Source organism: Vipera berus (genome assembly GCF_964194415.1).
Source record: "Vipera berus genome assembly, chromosome: 2".
Classification (NCBI taxonomy): Eukaryota; Metazoa; Chordata; class Lepidosauria; order Squamata; family Viperidae; genus Vipera; species Vipera berus.
In genome coordinates this window covers 172,656,873-172,675,719 of record NC_138203.1, presented here as the reverse complement: position 1 = coordinate 172,675,719, position 18,847 = coordinate 172,656,873, and the positions used below count along the sequence as shown (strand labels likewise).

Below are 18,847 nucleotides of genomic sequence, written 5' to 3'. Positions count from 1 at the left end.
CTAAAGAGGATATTCATCATTCAGCTGCACAATTATTTTACTCCCAATGAAACGGAGTAAAAGCTCTCTTTGGCCATTACTTCCTGATCCAGGACATTTGCACAGTGGAGTGACAGGGATAATCTGGACAAGATTTCCAAGCAGGTTTTAATTATTTATAAAGACTAAAAATATACATTTATGTGTTGTTGTTGTTTTTTTAAATTCCAGCGGTAAGCACATCATTATATACCTGAAGTCTGGATGTAATTGTATTAATTTAATTATATTATAATTGGAATGAAATCTTAAATTTTCACTTTTTATTTTCTGATTGTTATGTAGTTTGAATATTACCCATTTACGGCATTGGTATGCAAAAGACAACTTTCTCCCTGGCAGCATGATAAATGAGGGAGAGTGGAGCATCTTTAAATCTATCTGTAGTTCACTTTCTCTCTACAATTTAGTACAAGTTACTTATGCTTAGAATCAAGTATAGTATAGACAAGGTGGCATGGATGGGAATATTGGGAAAATGCAGAAATATGTTCCATCATGGTCTGTGCAGTGAGAAGTGGGAATAAAACAACTTTCTACTGAATCCTAATAGCATCCTGTGCTTATAGATGCTGCTTCCGCAGAATATGATGCCTTCTGTTTTCTGTGGAAAATGTATTTATTAATTTACACTCTTAACTTTCCATTCAACAGAATATTCAAGACATCAAATGTTAAAGTTAAAAGCCTTTAAAATTAATTAGAATACATATAACAAACACTTCATACATGTTCAAAGTTTGAGGAATTCAAAACGGAATCTACTTGCAGCTAATATGCAACAATCACAGATTTTATAGTAGTATTTCATTAGCAGACCATGAATCTCAAACAAAGGATTTCTTCATATCCCCTAAATCAGGCACAGTCATTTCAGCACTGATCTTTGACCGTAGTTTGTGATTTGCAAACTACTTAAAATGTGGAAGTGGGACTTCCGGTGGCGGCGCGGCGCCGTAGACAGCCTTCCCGGGCTGCCCGCGGCTCAGCTGTTTGTTTTTTCGCCCGAAACAGCGCCGATCAGCTGTTCGGGCGAAATTGAAGCCCCCTCCTCGGGAGAAGAGGAGGGGGTGAGGCCCCAGGTAGGGGTAGAGTTCTCCAGGGCCGCCTGAGCTTGGAGCTTGGGCGGCTGAAGGATTGAACTCCCCCGAAGCCTGGGTTGCTCCCAGCTGGCCGGCGTCTCTGCTCCGAACTTCTTGGAGCGGAGCCAGGCGTCTGCGAACCATCCCTGCCTGCAGAAAGGACTATGATTTAAAGGAGCAGGCAGAGCGGTACAAGAGACAAAGGTGAAGAGATTTATTTTAATATACTCTCTAGCTTGTTGGACTTTGTAAACTTTTGAAAGTGCGTCATAATTGAGGACTAAAAGATGGCGGCGAAACCTCCCCCTAAAACTCTTCGGAGTGGTGGATCCTCGCCAGTGCAACAATCATCACTACAGGCATTGCACCCTCCTGAAGCGCTGACACCGAAGGATTTACGAGATGCTTTGGATAAACTTTTGGAATCAATCAATCAATCAATGGCAGATAAATTTGCGCAGATGGAGGAGAAACTGGAGAAACTGGAGGAGAGAATGGAAGAGAGGATGGAACAGAAGCTCAGCGTGATGAAGGTAGACATTTTGTCCTCAGTGCATAAAGTGGCGGAATGTGTGGAAGAATTAGATGAAAAAATGGATGATTTGGCTCAAAGAAATGCTATATTAGAAGTAAAGGCTCGAGAGAATGAAAATATAAGAGACAAAGTGGAAAAGGAGTTAAGCTTGGCCCAATATTACCAGATGCAGTTTGCTATCAGAATTAGAGGTTTAAAAGAGGATATTAAAGAAGATTTAAAGCAACTGATCTCTGAGGCTCTTGAAGGGGTATTAAACCAGCCAGCATCTGAAATAAGAGCAGCTATGGATAAAGTGTTCAGGGTGAATTCATGGATTGCTAGGCAGAGAAAGTTGCCTAGAGATGTGGTGGTTTATTTTGCAAAAAGAGAAATTAGAGACCAAGTTATACAAGCTGCCTATGATGTTAAAGTGGTGATTGCTGGACAAGAAGTTCTGGTTTTAAAAGAAATTCCTCCAAGGATCTTAAAGGGAAGGAAGGACTATGCATTTCTTGTGCAGGAGCTTAAGCAAAGAGATATAAGGTTCAGATGGGAGATCCCTGAGGGGCTGATGGTGATGCATGAAGGTAAAAGGTACCGGCTGATTACTGTGAAGCAAGCGCGTGATTTCTATAACAATGTCTTAAAAGCAGCCCCATTAACACTTCTGGAAGCTGGAAAGGGATCTGGAGAAGGAAAACATCAAGAGGATGGAACAGAGGAAAGTGGTGTTGGAGGAGATCAAGCTACAACTTCTTTGGATGATCCTAGAGAGCAAAGAGTAACGCGTGCTGCTTTAAAACGAGCAAAGAAAATAAAAGAACAAGATCAGCAAAAGTCTTCAGATTCTTCACAACGTACATATAGTCAAGCTGTGGGAGGAGCACGGCCTAAAGAAATTAGTCCTATCAAAGCTGTGGTCCAAGAGCTTTTGGAGGATATGCATGGCAACTAAATTTCTAACCTGGAATGTTAATGGATTAAATTCACCGCAGAAGAGGAAGAAAGTTTTTCAATACTTAAAACAATTTAAGATAGATGTTATATGTTTGCAAGAAACGCATATTAGAGTTTTGGATCAAAAGTATTTATTGAACTCGAGACTGGGTACGCAATTTGTTGCCTCTGCAGAGAATAAGAAAAATGGAGTGGTTGTTTATGTTAAAAGTGCCTTAACAGCAGACTTAATTGAAGCAGATAAGCATGGACGATATGTTATGATTGAGCTGTTGTTAGAAGGTAAAAAGACGCTTTTAGTTGGATTATATGCACCTAACCAACAACAAGCTGATTTTTTTAGCTTACTTCACACAAAGATTACCCAGTTGGATTATAAATCTTTTATTTTTATGGGAGATTGGAATGGTGTTTTGGATGTACAGCTGGATAAGGCTGGAGTTTTTAAGCGCATTCCAAGTCATGCAAGACTGCCTAAATCCTTTTTTGAAATGAAGGATGACTTGGAATTACGAGATATTTGGCGTGAGAGACACTTCCAAGAGAAGGATTATACCTTTTATTCTGACAGACACCAATCTTTTTCAAGGATTGATTTTATTTTGTTGACTAATGACCTTTTTCTGAGATCTAAAAAGGTGAAGATTTGTGCGAGAATTATCTCTGACCACAGCCCAGTTTGGTTGGAGATTGATGAGGAGAAAAGAGACAGACGCTCGTGGCGTGTAAATGAGAATTTGTTTAGAAATCAGAAAAATGTGGAAGAATGTAAACAGCGGATGAAGGATTTTTTTGAGATTAATATGAATAAGGGTACTTCTATGGACATGGTTTGGGATGCTAGCAAGGCCTATATGAGAGGGGTGTTGATATATATGAACAATAGACATAGATGTGCAGTGGAAATTAGAAGGAAACAACTGGAGAATGAAATAAAGGAAAAAGAAAAGGCTTTGATTTTGAATCCAGAGGATGTGAAGATTAAGGAGGCTATTAGATTGCTAAGAGGACAATTTGATAAATTAATGGCAGATCAAGTGGCAACTAATCTGCGGTTTGCTAGGCATAATACTTTTTGCAACGCTAATAAACCAGGCAGATGGTTAGCTTATAGACTGAGAAAAAAGCAAAGGGCCTCTAATATAGATAAGATTGAATATAAAGGAAGGGTTGTGTTTCAACAGAATCTTATTAAGGATGCTTTTCTGGATTTTTATTCGAAATTATATACTAAGGAGGAAATTAATATAAAAGATATTGATATATATTTGGAGAATGCTAGCATCCCGGTTCTTACGCAAGTACAAAAAGAGGGGATTAATCAACTGATTACAGAAGAGGAAATTTTTACAGCTATTAAGGAACTGAAGGTGGATAAAGCACCAGGCACTGATGGCTTGACTGCGGCCTATTATAAAAACTTGCAATTAGAGATGATAAAACCGTTAAAGGAACTGTTCCAGACAATCCAGAGGGGGGGAGAGGTGCCCCCGTCTTGGAGAACAGCTTTTATTTCTTTGATTCCGAAGGAAGACCAGGATGCTACTCAAGTTAAAAATTATAGACCGATATCGCTTTTAAATACAGACTATAAGATATTTGCTAAGGTCTTGGCTAATAGACTGATGAGGGTCCTGCAACAGGTGATTCACGGGGACCAAACGGGGTTTATTAGTGGTAGGCAAATGAAAAATAATGTGAGACATATAGTTGATGTGTTAGAGTTTTTGGAAAGGCACAACCAGATCTCTGCAGCGCTAATCTTTTTAGATGCTGAAAAGGCTTTTGATCAATTGAATTGGCAATTTTTGTTGAAAGTCTTAGATAAAATGGATTTTGGCGAAAATTTTTTGCAGCCGATTAGGGCATTATATCAAAAACAAACTGCCCGAATCATAGTTAATAATAGCTTGACAGCAGTATGTAATATTGAGAAGGGCACAAGGCAAGGGTGTCCGTTATCGCCCTTGTTATTTGTGTTAACATTGGAGATACTATTGACCAAGATTCGGAATTCAGAAAAAATTAAGGGAATTCAAGTTGGAGATCAGGACTATAGATTGAGAGCATTTGCCGATGATCTGGTTGTTACAGTGACCCAGCCAGAGAACTCTGTTGTGGACCTGATGGAGATAATAACACAATATGGCAAAGTTTCTGGATTTAAAGTAAATATACAGAAAACTAAAATTTTGGCTAGAAATATGACAGTTTCACAGAAGGCTCTCTTAGAAGGATTAACTGGATTTGAGATTGTTAAAAGGGTTAAATATCTGGGGGTGATTTTGTCGCCCTCTAATACAAAGCTATATAAAAATAACTATGAAAAATTATGGGGAAAAATTCAATTCGCAAGAACGTTATATTATGGAATGGAGAAAATGGATTGAGTTTATCCAGAACAAGTATAGGGTTAAGAAGTTTTATGTAGCATTCGAATGAGTCTTCTTTCGTTTCTTTTTCTTTCTTTTATGCTAGTTTTTTTTTTATATACATTTATTATGGTTAAGGTGTGTTTTATCCTATATAAGCTAGAGAGTGATGGATTTTAGAATCTATAGTCTTTAGTATATGGTAGTTTATGATTGCTTTTTTACATACATATACCTTGTATTTAGCTCTGGGAAGTCGGGGGGGGAGGGGGGGTGGAGGGAGGAGGGGAGGGAGGGACGTTGGGGGGAGGTAGGGGGGGTAGAGGGAGGGGGAAGGGTTTTTTTTTTTTTTTTTTTTTTTTTTTTCTAATGGAAAACTGTATTTTAAAACTTTTCAATAAAAAAAATAAAAATGTGGAAGTGATATTTCTTTCATTCTTGTCTTATTAGAATAGATGTTTTTATTGGTAAAGTAACAATCATAAATTGTGCATTATTAGTTTGGACTGTTTGGAAAGACTTTATACTAAAGTTTATTTCTTGAAGTGCCCAGGCAAAAGGCATAAGACATGGGTATAAGAATCATGTTTGCATTTTCTGTCAAGGAACATATATGCATTGGGAAATAATTTGTGTCACTTTCAGAAACAAGCATGACAACAGATCTAGAATTCCAGATAGTTCATAGTAGTGTGATCATATTAAAGGTGGACGGTTTATAACAAATCTGTTGCATAGAATCTGACATTTGGTTTTCAGTGTCTCCTTGCATAATGCAGCAATCATAAATTTACCCTGTGTTGTGGTATAATATTGAGTGTCACCATTATTGTATAGCAAGGCTTACTAGAACACACATTTCAGCAGGAATGTCGAGGGACAAGATTGGTCAATGGTGGTCATTGCAGGGATTCTTCAAGGCAAATGGGGCAGAGTGGTGCATTTTCTTCTGAAAATACCTAGCATAGAATACAAGGCAGGCTCATCATAATTAACACAGCTGCATTTTCATATTTTTTCATATGCAATTCATACACTGTGGATACAGTGGCAGTGAATATCATTATCTTGAATATGACACACCATTAAGAACAGTTAAGGGACATATATTTCTGCACAAACACCGTCATCTTTCTCACTGTGTTGTCCTTTGATAGTGAGCTCCCTACTGTACATCAGATCATGCTCTCTATAACTTTTCACGGTTAGACGTCAAAGGCAGGGCTGGGCTAGCATCTTCCCTTGCATGGTTTTGGTTTGCATGTGATGGTGTGAGAATTGCATATGCTATCGTAGACGCCATTCTGCCCATCTTTCTTAGTTGCTTCTTTGCTGGTTCTGCAGGGTCATCCCCAACATCATCTCAGAATGCCACGCTGCCTTCATCGAGTGCCTGGCCACTTAGTGCCTCCGGCTACAGTAGCAATTTCAGCAGCATTGCAGGTATGACCAATGGCCTTTCTCCTAAGAGGGCCCTGGGATAGGAGATTTTCACAAGGCCTCTGCTCTTTGCAGCAATGATAACGGTACAACACGTGTGCTTCTTTTGCATACTGGGCTCCTTTGTTCAAATAATTGTCCTAAAAAATTAGCAGTAGTGAATGTGTAATGGGGATACACACACACACACACACACACACACACACCACACACACAAACACACACACACACATATGGCTGGCAATTATATATATATATGGCTAGCAATACCAGGCTATGCATTGCTTCGATATGAGAAACATTCAGTATAGTGCTAATGTCTGTTAAAATTTCGGGAAATAAAGCCTTTCTTCATATATCTAGCATACACACAATTGCCAGCAGAAGTCATGCAACAAAGAACACCATCTATCTGACAATGAGCATTTTATTTTGGGAGAATGACTTGATCCAAAGAGACAATGCCTATTGCTCTTCTGTGCGCTCTCTCCCTTCCTTTCTCAACTATGTCTTGAAGAGAGTCATGATCAATTTCTGAAAGGCTGAATGTCTGCAGCTTCTGTGCTCACCTGGCTGCTTTCAAGGTGCTGGCAGCTATTTTATTCTTAGGCCATTAGTGCAAGTAGGAATTCAGAGACTTATAAGGAGAACATGGGAGAAGGATACTTGAAAGTAGCTGCACACTTTATTATGTGCACTAAACTCTGACATAGTGCTCTTGTTTGTGCTTTTTATCACATTTTCTTTGTTTACTTATTTTTAGCTGCCTCAGCCACCAAGAAACTCTAGGTAGCATATAAAAATTAAAAATATCTTTAAAAGAGGCATCATGTATCTAACAGTAAGAAAAATATGACTCGCCTACATTGTGGAAACAACAATATAAAGCAACACATATGATGTGGGATCAATAATGTATATTTTGTGTAAAACAAGAATAACAGACAATAATCTTGTTCATCATAAGAATTTTGTTGTATTTGTGCACTTGTGTATTTGTCATCTTGCAGTGGGACTTTTGCTAGTCATAGCTAATTTGTCCAATTTCCAGGATGGGACCCAGAATTAAATAGGAATAATTAAAGACTTAGAACTAGAATTAAAATTTCTGGAAGCCATCCAAAATACTACCAGTAGTATAATTCTGTACTACAGATAGTCCTAAACTTAACAACAGTGCTGATAAAAATGACTTACAACTCTTTTAGTGTTCCCACGATCATGTAATCGTGATCTGGGTGCTTGGCAATTGTCACACATTTACGATGGTTGCATTGTCCTATGTCACACAATCACCTTTCCAGCTGGCTTCCAACAAGCAGAGTTAATGGAGAAGCTGTCAGGGAAAGTTGCAAGTCACAGCCATGTGATATCTCATTTAACAACTGCGGTTATTTGCTTAATGACCTTTGCAGAAAAAGGCTATAAAATGTGGTCACAACAGCCACACTACAACAGTGAATTTTCCGGTCCCTATTGTGGTTGAAAGTCAAGGCCTATCTGTTTGCCTTTTTAATTAATTCACTAAAAACAAGGTAATTAACATCTCATCAATCCTTCAAAATTGCAATCTGTTGTCATTACATTGTTTTATTTTAGTTTGTAGACTGAACTACCTCAAAGGTTTATATTTCATCGTAACCTGGAAAAAATGTGGAAACCTCCATTGCCAGCAACATATAAATCTATTTCTTTGTCTCCACCACATGAGTCTTTATAATTGTTGTCTTCACTGATTCAAGCTATCTGTAACCCCTTCCACAGACTTTCCCAAAGGTGCTTTTTCCAAAAGGTTTTTTTTTCAAAGCCAAAAAAGACCAATTGCCTTTTGAAAAAAGCACCTTTGGGTGGCCTGGATGATTGAGAATCTCTATAGACTCATCGTAACCCTTAATTCCAGTTAAAATGTAAATTTTAAGAAATTAAGATTTAATTAAAATTGGCAGTTAAGCAGTAAACATTTTAAAGTTCTGTTGACTCATCAATTTAAGGTTTTAAAATAAAGAAATAGTTGCCATTTATTTTAACTAGGATGCACTTTCCTTTGGTGTGGCTGTTTTTCTCTTTGGGGTGAAACTTGGTTCAGATCCTAAAGTTTATTTTTCAGAATTTACTGGTTTTGTACAAATAATTGCTCTTTCTGGAAATGGAGAAATAAACAACTTGGCAGCAACATAGTTCATACAAGCTACAGCTTTGTACTTTATAAAAGGCTAAGAACTGAGAAAAATAATAGGAGAAGCCATGGTTAGATGGTGGGCATAGAATGGAAGGGTTCCTTTTATTGAAACTCAATACTTGTAGCACAATTCAGTAGATATAATCTATTAGAATGTGTATTTAGGATTGCAGTTTTAAGCGGTGTATCAACCACCTTCCTTTATAGCAGGGGTGTCAAACTGCCGGCCCGCGGGCCGGATGCGTCACGTGGAAGCCGCGCCCACCCCACTGCCGGCAATGGAGAAAAAGCTCTGATACGTTGCACGACGTCACGTGACGTCGCGAGTTTGACACGTCTGCTTTATAGACTTTGGGAAATATTTCAGTGATAATCTGTTACTCTGTATTTCTATTAAGTGACATCTAAGTACGGTTTATTCATATGATTGCTGTTTTAATACATTTCTTGGTTGCCTTAATCATCTTTCCGATGTTTCACTATATTTGGTATAAAAATTAAAGTTCGCACACTTGAGATAGTGATGATAAAAACTACTCAGGAATATATGATTACAGAATAAGTCACTGTCGTAAGGACTTCCCAGTGAGAGTTTTGAGAGACATCCCTCTTTCTTCTTCATTGCCTGTGATATCTAAGTGGATAAATGAAAATAGTAAAAGAAGCAAGTTGAAAAACCTTCCTCATCTGCCTTCTTCTTGTTGTGCATGCTACCCTTCATCCTCACTTTCCTGTTCTCTTTTAATAGGGAGAGGAACGCTCTTTCAGTTTTATTCCTGTAATTGAGGAATTAGGTTTGTAGAACCTACTTTGTTTTTGCTGAGCTGCTACAGTGTACACTTCAGTAGCCAAAGGAATCAACCCAATTGTGTCTGTGAAGTATACACTGTTAACTGAAAGTTACAGACCCTTTCCCAAAGATCTTTGTGGATCACAAAGTAGCTTCTATATACTTCGCGAAAATGAGCAGTTTCTTTCCTTTTCTGTTGGGGGCTGGGAGAGTAAAATGATATTATATGCCTGAGACTGGTAAATAATTGGATTTATTCTGAAGTTTTGATGCCAGATGAATTTCATATTTTAGAGCCTTATGGAGACCATTTTGAGAATCTTTAATGGATTAATGAGACTTACATAGCAGAAAACTGAAAAAAGCATTAAGAACAACAAAATGAACAAAGATGAGCAATGTATGATCCACTGTTTGCTTGAAATTCACTGTGTTTATATATAGACAGCAGAAACCTGGGGATCCCAGATTGTCCAAAAACTCCACATTCTGTCAAATAAATGAATTGTATTTCTCTGTTACAGGTAAATTGTCAGACATCAAATCAACCTGGTCTTCTGGTCCAATTTCTCACACACAACCCTCTTTGTCACATGAACTCTGGAAGGTTCCCAGGAACACTACAGCTCCTACAAGGCCACCTCCAGGCTTAACGAACACCAAGCCATCGTCTACCTGGGGTGCCAGCCCATTGGGTTGGACCAGCTCTTACTCCTCTGGTATTCCTGAGTTCTTCCTTCCTTTTTTCTTTTGACTTAACTGCATAGATTATATCTTCCTTTCCTTTAAGAGTTTAAGGCAGCATCCATAAGGCTTTCTCATTCAGTTTTTCTCCACAAAATCAACCATGTTAGGACCAAAAGGGGCAACTAATCTAAAGACAGTCAACAAACCTCCTGGCTAAGGGTGGATTAGAATGTGTATCGGCCCAACACTTTCTTAGCTAAATACATACAATATATATTTACTTTGTGTTTAGACTTTCTAGGTGGAAAATGTGGACCTAAAAATTAGTGTATGTAACAGGCTGTGAAAATAACCTTGAGGAACAGGAGGAAGGGCCACAACGAAGACAAGAATCGGATAAATTTAAATTCAAAGCAAAAGTGTAGTTTGAGAAAGCATATCAGTCTTGATCCTCCCTCATTCTTGTATAGATAAAGCAGGGAGGGGGAAGATGCTTTCAGTCATGCAAGATCTTTTTTTTTTTACGGTAACCCTATAACAAAAGTAAGTTTAGCATTCTTTACTTTGATTCCCAAGGCTGGTTTGCCTCTAAGGAATTCCTGGCTGAGGAATTCTGGGAATTCAAGTTCACAAGTCTTAAAAGTTGCCAAGGTTGGAGACCCCTGCTCTAAAGTCTGACAGTGCAATATTGTCAGTGTCAGTCACTGAGTTCAGATACATCTGCCTTCTGTTTAGAGTCTGAATTATTTAATGTGTTTTACAATCCTGTACTGACATACCTATGAATATATTGTATTACACTCAGACTACCTTTTATAGGTAGATATCGATGATATAAATAAGAGATATATAATGCATGGCTTAGAATACACTATAGAAATGTCAGTGAGCTACGTCTATACTGAAATGCAGTAATTTTATTGTGGGTTTCATCTGGTAAGACTTGCTTTCATTCCCTCTTCCACTTTCTGTTCTGCTTTTACTCAGTTCCTGGTTATTCTCATGTCAATCAGTCAGTCTATATCACTGTCAAAGGACTGGTGGAATGGATGTTTCCCCCATCCTCAGTTGTATTTCTGCAAATCTCAGAGGTTTCCAAGCACGGGATATTAGTGTAGAGAGTTCAGGTTTTTTTTTTGTTCAAACCTTAGTGCTCATAAGATAAAGTTTACCATCAATGTACGCAAGCAAAAAGAGTTTTTAATTGGGGTTTTATATTTTTTTCAGGGATTAAATTTAATTCTTTTTAATTGTTTTTAATTTTTGTGTCAATGTTTTAATTACCCTGTAAACCGCCCTGAGTCCTTCGGGAAAGGGCGGTATATAAATCCAATAAAATAAATAAATAAATACCAAGCATGCTAATAGATATTTGTCAACTGCCTGTGAGTCAATCAAAAGGTTAATTGTTGTAGCCAAATACTAGCTTTCCATTAAGCTCTCTCTCCCTCCTGTCTATAGGGAAGTAAAACTTATGTATATTTTATTCATGGCTATCCTCCAGGCATACTGGTTCACAATCCCCAGAATTTCTGGTTGGAAAGTCTGTGAGTTTGATCCAACATATTTGTAAACTATCATATTGGGGAAACCTAAATTATGCATTGTTTCTGTTTATGACAAGCAAAATTCCTCAATGAGGAACTAGACATGGAGGGAGGGAAGGAGAGGAATTCAAGAAAGCTGTACTCATGCATCTGTTCTGCACCTTTCAGTGGTGCAGAGGCATTTTAGCCTTTTGCATCTGTCAGAAAGGAGGGCTGGCAGACATTTGCTAAATCTTCTGATCAAAATACATTTCCTGTTAGAAGTCCTTCTTGAAAAATGTATTCATCAGGTTTGTGTCCTGTATCTTCTGCTCTTCTTCTTCTTCTTCTTCAATTGTTAGGTTGGGCTTTCCCTAATGTTTTCTTCGTTGGGTTTCTAGGCTCAGCCTGGAGCACTGACAGCTCAGGAAGAACAAGTAGCTGGCTAGTTCTCCGTAACCTCACTCCCCAGGTAAATGAATTTTACAGTAAATTAGAGGAAGAGCCATAATTGTTGGGGGCAATTAAGCTGACTTTGTAATAATGCCGCTTGGGGGGGTGGGTGTGTGAAAGCCCTAATAAGCAGGCATATACATAGAATGAAGGCTACTGCTAAGCTTGTAAGCCGCCCTGAGTCTTCGGAGAAGGGCGGGATATAAATGGAATTAAAATAAATAAAATAAAAATAAATAAAAAATACTCAGCATTGTACATGTAAATTCTTAGACCCTTCTGCTCTTATGAAAGTGTCTTATGAAATTTTGATAGCTTAACTCTTGGAGCTTTCTATTTTAAGCATTTTATTTTTAAAGCAACAAATTGTAGGATTGACCTACTTGACATTTGTATTCATTAAGTGCTAGAATGGCATAAGCACTGGCTGCATCGGGGCCACCTGCACCTCACTCTCATTGAAGGTTTTATGGAGGGCTGGGATTATTGCAATAACAGGGAGGAGGCTACTCTAAAGGAGAGAGGCTGCAATAGTGAGGACCCAGGTTCATGCTCTCTAATGATTACATTCTCTGAAGAGTAGAATATCTGAGACAGCCCTCTGTCCCTGACCTTACTGGATTAGCAGATCATCTTAGATCGGTTAAAGATAACCAGATCCTAAGTCATTTGTAGGCCTTTAAAGATGACGACCAGAGACTAAAAGATGACAACCAGCACCTTGAATCAAATCCAGACCACCACTAGTCACCGCAGTTCTCAAAGTGCTACACAGGCAACAGGAAGAACACCAACATGTACTTAAGTAGCTGCATTCTTAAGTTGTAGCTTTTGAGTGGTATTCAAGGGCAGCCTCATGCAGGATACTTTCCAGTAGAAATTGATGAAGAAGATGGAGTTGTGCAAAGGCCCTGTTGGCCACTGCTGCCATTTGCTCATTGAGCAAGAATGATGAATTTAGGAAGATCCTCGAATGATGAACCAATTAAAAATAGGAGCTCAATTCTGTCTAGAACCAAAAATATTCTGACTCACCAGGTCTCTGAACTCACAGTCACTCTGCCTTGTGGAGATGGAGACTGAGTATGTTCTTCCCCATGTAAATTGTAACAGCATCAAGGAAATGGTTCATCACTTTGATCACACCTACTACTCAGTCCAGTTCCTCAATAGACAAATAAGTATCATCAGTGAACTGATGCTACCTGACCCCATGTCAGTAAATAATCTCTCACCGTGGCTTCATGCATCTGTAAAGGAGTAGAGGAAAGAGAGTTGAGGCCTGCAGGTCCCAGCACCTTCTGGCTTCAATTCTTCCCTCCCATCATCAACAACCAGAGCTGGCTCTAGGGAAAGGACAACTACCGTAACACTTGCTTCCCACTCTCAACTCCAGAACAATTCCCTGATCAGTGGTTCTGAACACAATTGAGAGATCAAGGAGGATCAGGAAGGTCACACCATCTTGGTTGTCCACAGATCATTGACAAAAGCAAACAATTTGTTCTCAATATAGTACTCTAGCCTGACACCCAGCTGAAAAAGCCCAGATAATCCATTTCTTCCAGGGCCCTCTGCAACTGGAATTCCACCACCTTCTCAGCATCCTTCACAACAAAAGGAAGTTTGAAATAGTTGATAGGATTACAAACTGTCTGAGACTAATGGTGGCTTCTTGAACAGGAAGCACCTCTGTCTATTTCAAGGCTGGTGGTACCACTCAAAAGTATATTCATCAGGTCACTAGGCAACTAGGCATGGTAACATTCTAATCTGTAGGAAGCAGAGTTTGAAGAAAAGTAACATGTGCCTGAAGGTAAGCTCCAGAAATATCTCAGTGATAGGTGTGCCTGTTCAGGTAGAGCGAGTGGAGGATGGAATAGTTGTTTCATCAATACACTAAATATCTGGGAGAAATCTACTTTGTTTTATTGATACTTTTTTAAGATATGTTTTTGACTTTTTACTAATGAGATACTCTTCCTTTGTCAAAATAGTAATGCCACTGGGGGAGGAGAGAAATCGCTCACACTTTTTTCCCCCCACTTTCCCCAATTAGATTGATGGCTCGACACTGCGTACTCTATGCTTGCAACATGGTCCTCTTATTACATTCCATCTGAACCTGACTCAAGGGAATGCTGTGGTCCGATACAGTTCCAAGGAGGAAGCAGCCAAGGCTCAGAAGTCTCTGCACATGTATGTTATTTTATTCAGTATTTACTGTTTTTCAAGAATGGCATGCTCACTTGGGGCTTGTGATATATTTAATGATTGCCTTAGACAGTAAAAAGGAAGCATGAATACTGAACAAAGAAAGATGGCGTATAAAAGGGTAGGGCATTATGTGACTAATCAATCTTATTTTACAATCCTATTTTTTAAAAAAACTAAACCAAGATTGTTTCTGCTTAAGACTTCCCTCTGTCATCCTCAGGTATCTGTCTGAATGTCCACAATGTTACATCGCACATTCAAAACTTCCTGGTTAGGTTTGCCACTGTAGCATTTGGTTATTTCACAATCAAATGTTCTACCTCTTGAGTAATATCTAAGGGAATGTATATTCTGCAGTCAGAATAAATGCATAGGTCCTGGGAAGTATGCCTCAGCCGTTTTCCTTTGTGTTTTCAGGTGCGTTTTGGGGAACACTACCATCTTGGCTGAGTTTGCTGGAGAGGAGGAAGTGAACCGTTTTTTAGCACAAGGCCAGCCACTGCCCCCCACTTCCAGTTGGCAGCCCAACACTGGAACCACTCAGACACGTTTGGGCTCCACAAGCAGTTCTCATGGAATGGTGCGCAATGATGCAGGCCACTGGAATACCCCCTGCCTTGGTGGGAAAGGGAGCAGTGATCTGCTCTGGGGTGGGGTCCCTCAGTATTCAAGCAGCCTTTGGGGTCCTCCCAGCGCCGATGATGGCAGGGTTATCGGAAGCCCAACGCCTTTGAATACTCTGCTCCCAGGGGATCTTCTCAGCGGAGAATCCATCTAGGATGCCAGAAAAACAAAATGGAAGTAACAATCATCAGCACTAAAGGAAAAACAAACAAAACAAAAACCAGTAACCCTTTCCAGTCCAGGGCAGCACGAAGGATCCAGCTTTAATAGATCAGACTGGCAGCCCTTTTTTTAGTACCTCTGTCTAATCTTGACTATGAAACTCTGCTGGAGTCCCTTGTGAACTGTTTGCGTTAACAGTATGGGCTCCCTTTGGTCAGTGTCATGTGCTAATGATAGATTTTTGTGTGGGGTTTTTTTTTTTCCAACGGCTTTTTAATTTTATTTTTATGTTTGTATGGTGTTTTTAAAGACGTATACAAGCTGCTTAGACTAGTTCTATCATGAAGGGCACTTTTCAGAATTTGGGCTGGAAAGGGTTATTTTATCAACTTGGGGAAGTTGGGGTTGGGATGAAGGGGAGGTGAGAAAGCCTATTTAAAATGAGCCTGTGATAATTATGCACATTACCAGAGGCAGATCCAGTTAATCAGTGGAGGTGGGGTGGGGGTGGCATCTGACCAGCTCGTCAGCAGCTATTGGGGAACAAATCTTAAACCCCCCTTGGCTGGATGACTTGGATTGAGAGGTGGAGTGGAATATCCAGGTCCACTACTCCCGTGGGTCTTGCCTATGCACATTACACTTGTTTCATTACTTTTTGTGTCATTTTTTTTTAATTCTCCCCCCAAATAGTTCAAAGGTCTTTTTTTTTAGAAAAAGAAAAAGAAATGAAAGAAAGAAAGAAAAATTAACATATCAAACATGCAATTATACTTGAATCCAGCAGGCCAATAACAAAATGTGAACACTTTCTATTATTACACTTCCAGGTTGGTATCAGAAAACAGAAGAACAGGCTCTCGGATTATTTTTTTAGGTTTTTTTTGGTTCTTTCTTACATGTATGCATTGGGGACAAGTTGAACTGATGTATGAATGTATGGATGTGTGCGTGTGCCAGGTGTACAACTTAACAAATTGTGTGACCTTTTTTTCCCCTTCTTTTTCAGTATATGCTTTTGATTTGCTTATCGGTCAAATGTTTAATTGTTATTAGCTTCTAACTTTGCACTGAGTGTCCACAGCCCTCCTTGTAGCTAATCCTACTTGTTTTTTTTAAAAATAAAAATTTAAAAAAAAAACTGATAGGAGGGGCTGGCGACAATTCATGTGTAAATGTTTACTCAAGGACTCTTACTGCATTTTAAAAACTTACAGTGTGTATCTCTGGAGAATAATATGTATATCTACCTTTAGCAGCTTTTTATTGTGGACTAATGCAAGAAAATAATTACCGGAGTATTGCACCATTTTTTTCCCCATTCGGAATATAAAGTTTAAAAAAAAAACGGAAAAAAAAACTCTCTTTGAACTGTGGCCATAAATACTTGTAAAGAGTGGATGGTTCCCTGCAAGCTGGAACAGAAACAAGCACTTGGACATAGGTTTTGACTGCTTTTGGAGGAGCCTACGATTTCAGCTCCTGCCTGTTTACAAACCTTTTTTTTTTCTCCTTCAAACTTTAAAATAAAAAAAGGAATTAAAAAAAAGAAAAAAAAAAGACTTCCATCATAAAGAAACCTATTTTCAGAATGAAGATATGCTACTTCAGAGCTCTGGGATTGAACAGTGTTTGTTGTTGTTACTGTTGTTGTTACTGTTGTTGTTGATCCTTTTCTTTGGCCATTGCTGTGTACTCTTTTTTTTTTTCTCCTCATCTTCGTCAGAGTGGCGAAAAATATTGTGATCACTATCTTGCACATGGTGGAAGATGTCTCAGGAAAGCCGGGTTTCCCGAGGAGCAACTCCACACCATTTCATGTATTTTTTAAACCCAACTCCTAGCACTGAAGATATTATTAAAAAAAAAACAAAATTAAAAAAACAAAATAAAAAAGACAGTAAGAGAAGAAGAAAAATACCTAATCTAATGTGTAGCAGTTACATATTTACCAAATAATGGACTCAAAAGAAATAGATGTTTGAAGAGTGCTTTATATATTAAAAATTGCTTTATGTTTAAAAATGATCAATGTTTTTGATTGTTTTGAAAGGAAGAAAGACAATGGAATAACATGCCCTTTGAGTATGTTTTTAAAAATTATATGAACATTGTGCTCCCTGACTGCTTGGATCAGGAAACTTGTGCATTACGTTTTGTTTTGTTTTGTTAAAGGTTAGCTTTTTAATGGTTTTGTCGAATTAAAAAGGGTCCTGCAAAATTGCAAATCAACAAAAGCTGGTTTTTTTAAAGAGGATCATGAACTATGCACAGATTAGGTTCCAGACTTGTGTTTTCTCAAGTTTTCGTAGTGTATTTAGCTGAATACCCTTTTCTCAGAGCGATTGCATCTCATTCTCATTACACGCACTCTACATATGTATTGTGTATATATCTCTCTTTTAACACACATACAGATACACACACACACACATATTTATATATAAAATACATATGTGCCTATGTGCGGATTGAAATACGTCAATACAATTTTCCATGCTAAAGTTTAATAATGAATTGTAGAAAAAGAACTCACAATCATTTGAAATTGGAGATGGACATTTTTAAAATAATTCCTGTTGAATTTTTATTTTTTATTTTATTTTAATGTTTTGCCTTTAATTTTGAATTCAAGATGTCTGTAACTCTGAGATGAAAAGTTTTTAAAAGTTTGTGGCTTTTAATGTTATTTCTCCTCATAGAATGTGATTGTTAAAACATGCACCAGAAGTTGCTTTCAAGAGTACGAAGATTCTTTGAAACTTAATAAATCGCAATTTTTCTTGGCTGTTAAGAAGGCATGTGTATTTTTCTTGTGTACAGAGATGACTGTTAACAGATAATCTCCTAGCATTTCTAAGGCTTGCCCCATTCATTACCTGTTAATTGTTCAGCCAGCAAATATCCGAAGTGATTAAAATGTCACCTTCAATGTGTGTATGCTATAATTTACAGATTGATGACTCACTGCTTGTGATTGCTTAGTGTTGTTATTTATGTTTGTTAGTTGCCTTTTCAATTTCACAATATAAGATAGGATTGGATTTATATATGAAAAAGTTGTAACTATTTTTGTTAAATGCTGTTTCTCTCCCCCTTTTTTCCTTTTTTTTGTCTCTGACATATTGGAAAAAATCACTGCTCATAATTCAAAGTATATTCTTTACAAACATATTGTCCTATTTCTGGCTAGTATTCCTTTTGCTTTAGACTTCTTTGACAGCAAATTTTATGTTTCTATATCTAGAACTGTGAAGTTTCCAAACAAAATATTATTCATGGTTTAGGTATACCAATGCTGCCGAGACTTCTTTTCTTTTTTATATTTGTTTGCATAGGAGCTTGCTTTTTTTCCTGTGATAGACTATTTCATCAACATAAACTTCTATGTCTTTTATACAGCTTCCAGAAAGAAAAGGCTTTGTAAAACACTAAGCTTTTTTTCTTGGCCACAGTAAGAAATTCAACATGAAAGTCAGGTTTGCTGAGTGGATGCACTCCAAAGCCATGTTTACTTTTTAAGCTAATTCAGACTACTTAAATGTGTTGTCTTGATCTAGCTTAAATAATGAAATACCCATTTTTTAAAAATTGTTATGTGTACAGTACTCTATTCCACAAGAGGAGGATTAGTATAAATGTTAGAATACATTTTTTTAAAGAAATCTGTAAATAGTTTTGTTTTATTCAACAAAGTGACCAGGAGGGATCTCAGATGGGTCAACAGTATACCATGTAAAATCTCATTTTTAGGATTTCCCTGTAGTAATCATAACAATCTGGACTTTTGAGAGAGGCCCGT

At 38.0% G+C, this 18,847-nt stretch overlaps 1 protein-coding gene across 2 annotated transcripts in view; it reads left to right on the top strand.

The window, feature by feature from the left end:
- The window catches only part of TNRC6C (trinucleotide repeat containing adaptor 6C), a 136,532-nt gene extending 118,690 nt beyond the window's left edge, over positions 1–17,842 (top strand). For both annotated transcript variants that reach the window (XM_081319514.1, XM_081319515.1), the window contains 5 exons: positions 6,312–6,410; positions 9,901–10,095; positions 11,991–12,061; positions 14,102–14,241; positions 14,677–17,842. In XM_081319514.1, coding sequence (XP_081175640.1) covers positions 6,312–6,410; positions 9,901–10,095; positions 11,991–12,061; positions 14,102–14,241; positions 14,677–15,037 — 866 coding nt within the window. In that variant the 3' untranslated portion in view covers positions 15,038–17,842. The remainder of the gene's footprint in view (positions 1–6,311; positions 6,411–9,900; positions 10,096–11,990; positions 12,062–14,101; positions 14,242–14,676) is intronic.
- The last annotated feature ends 1,005 nt before the right edge of the window (positions 17,843–18,847 follow it).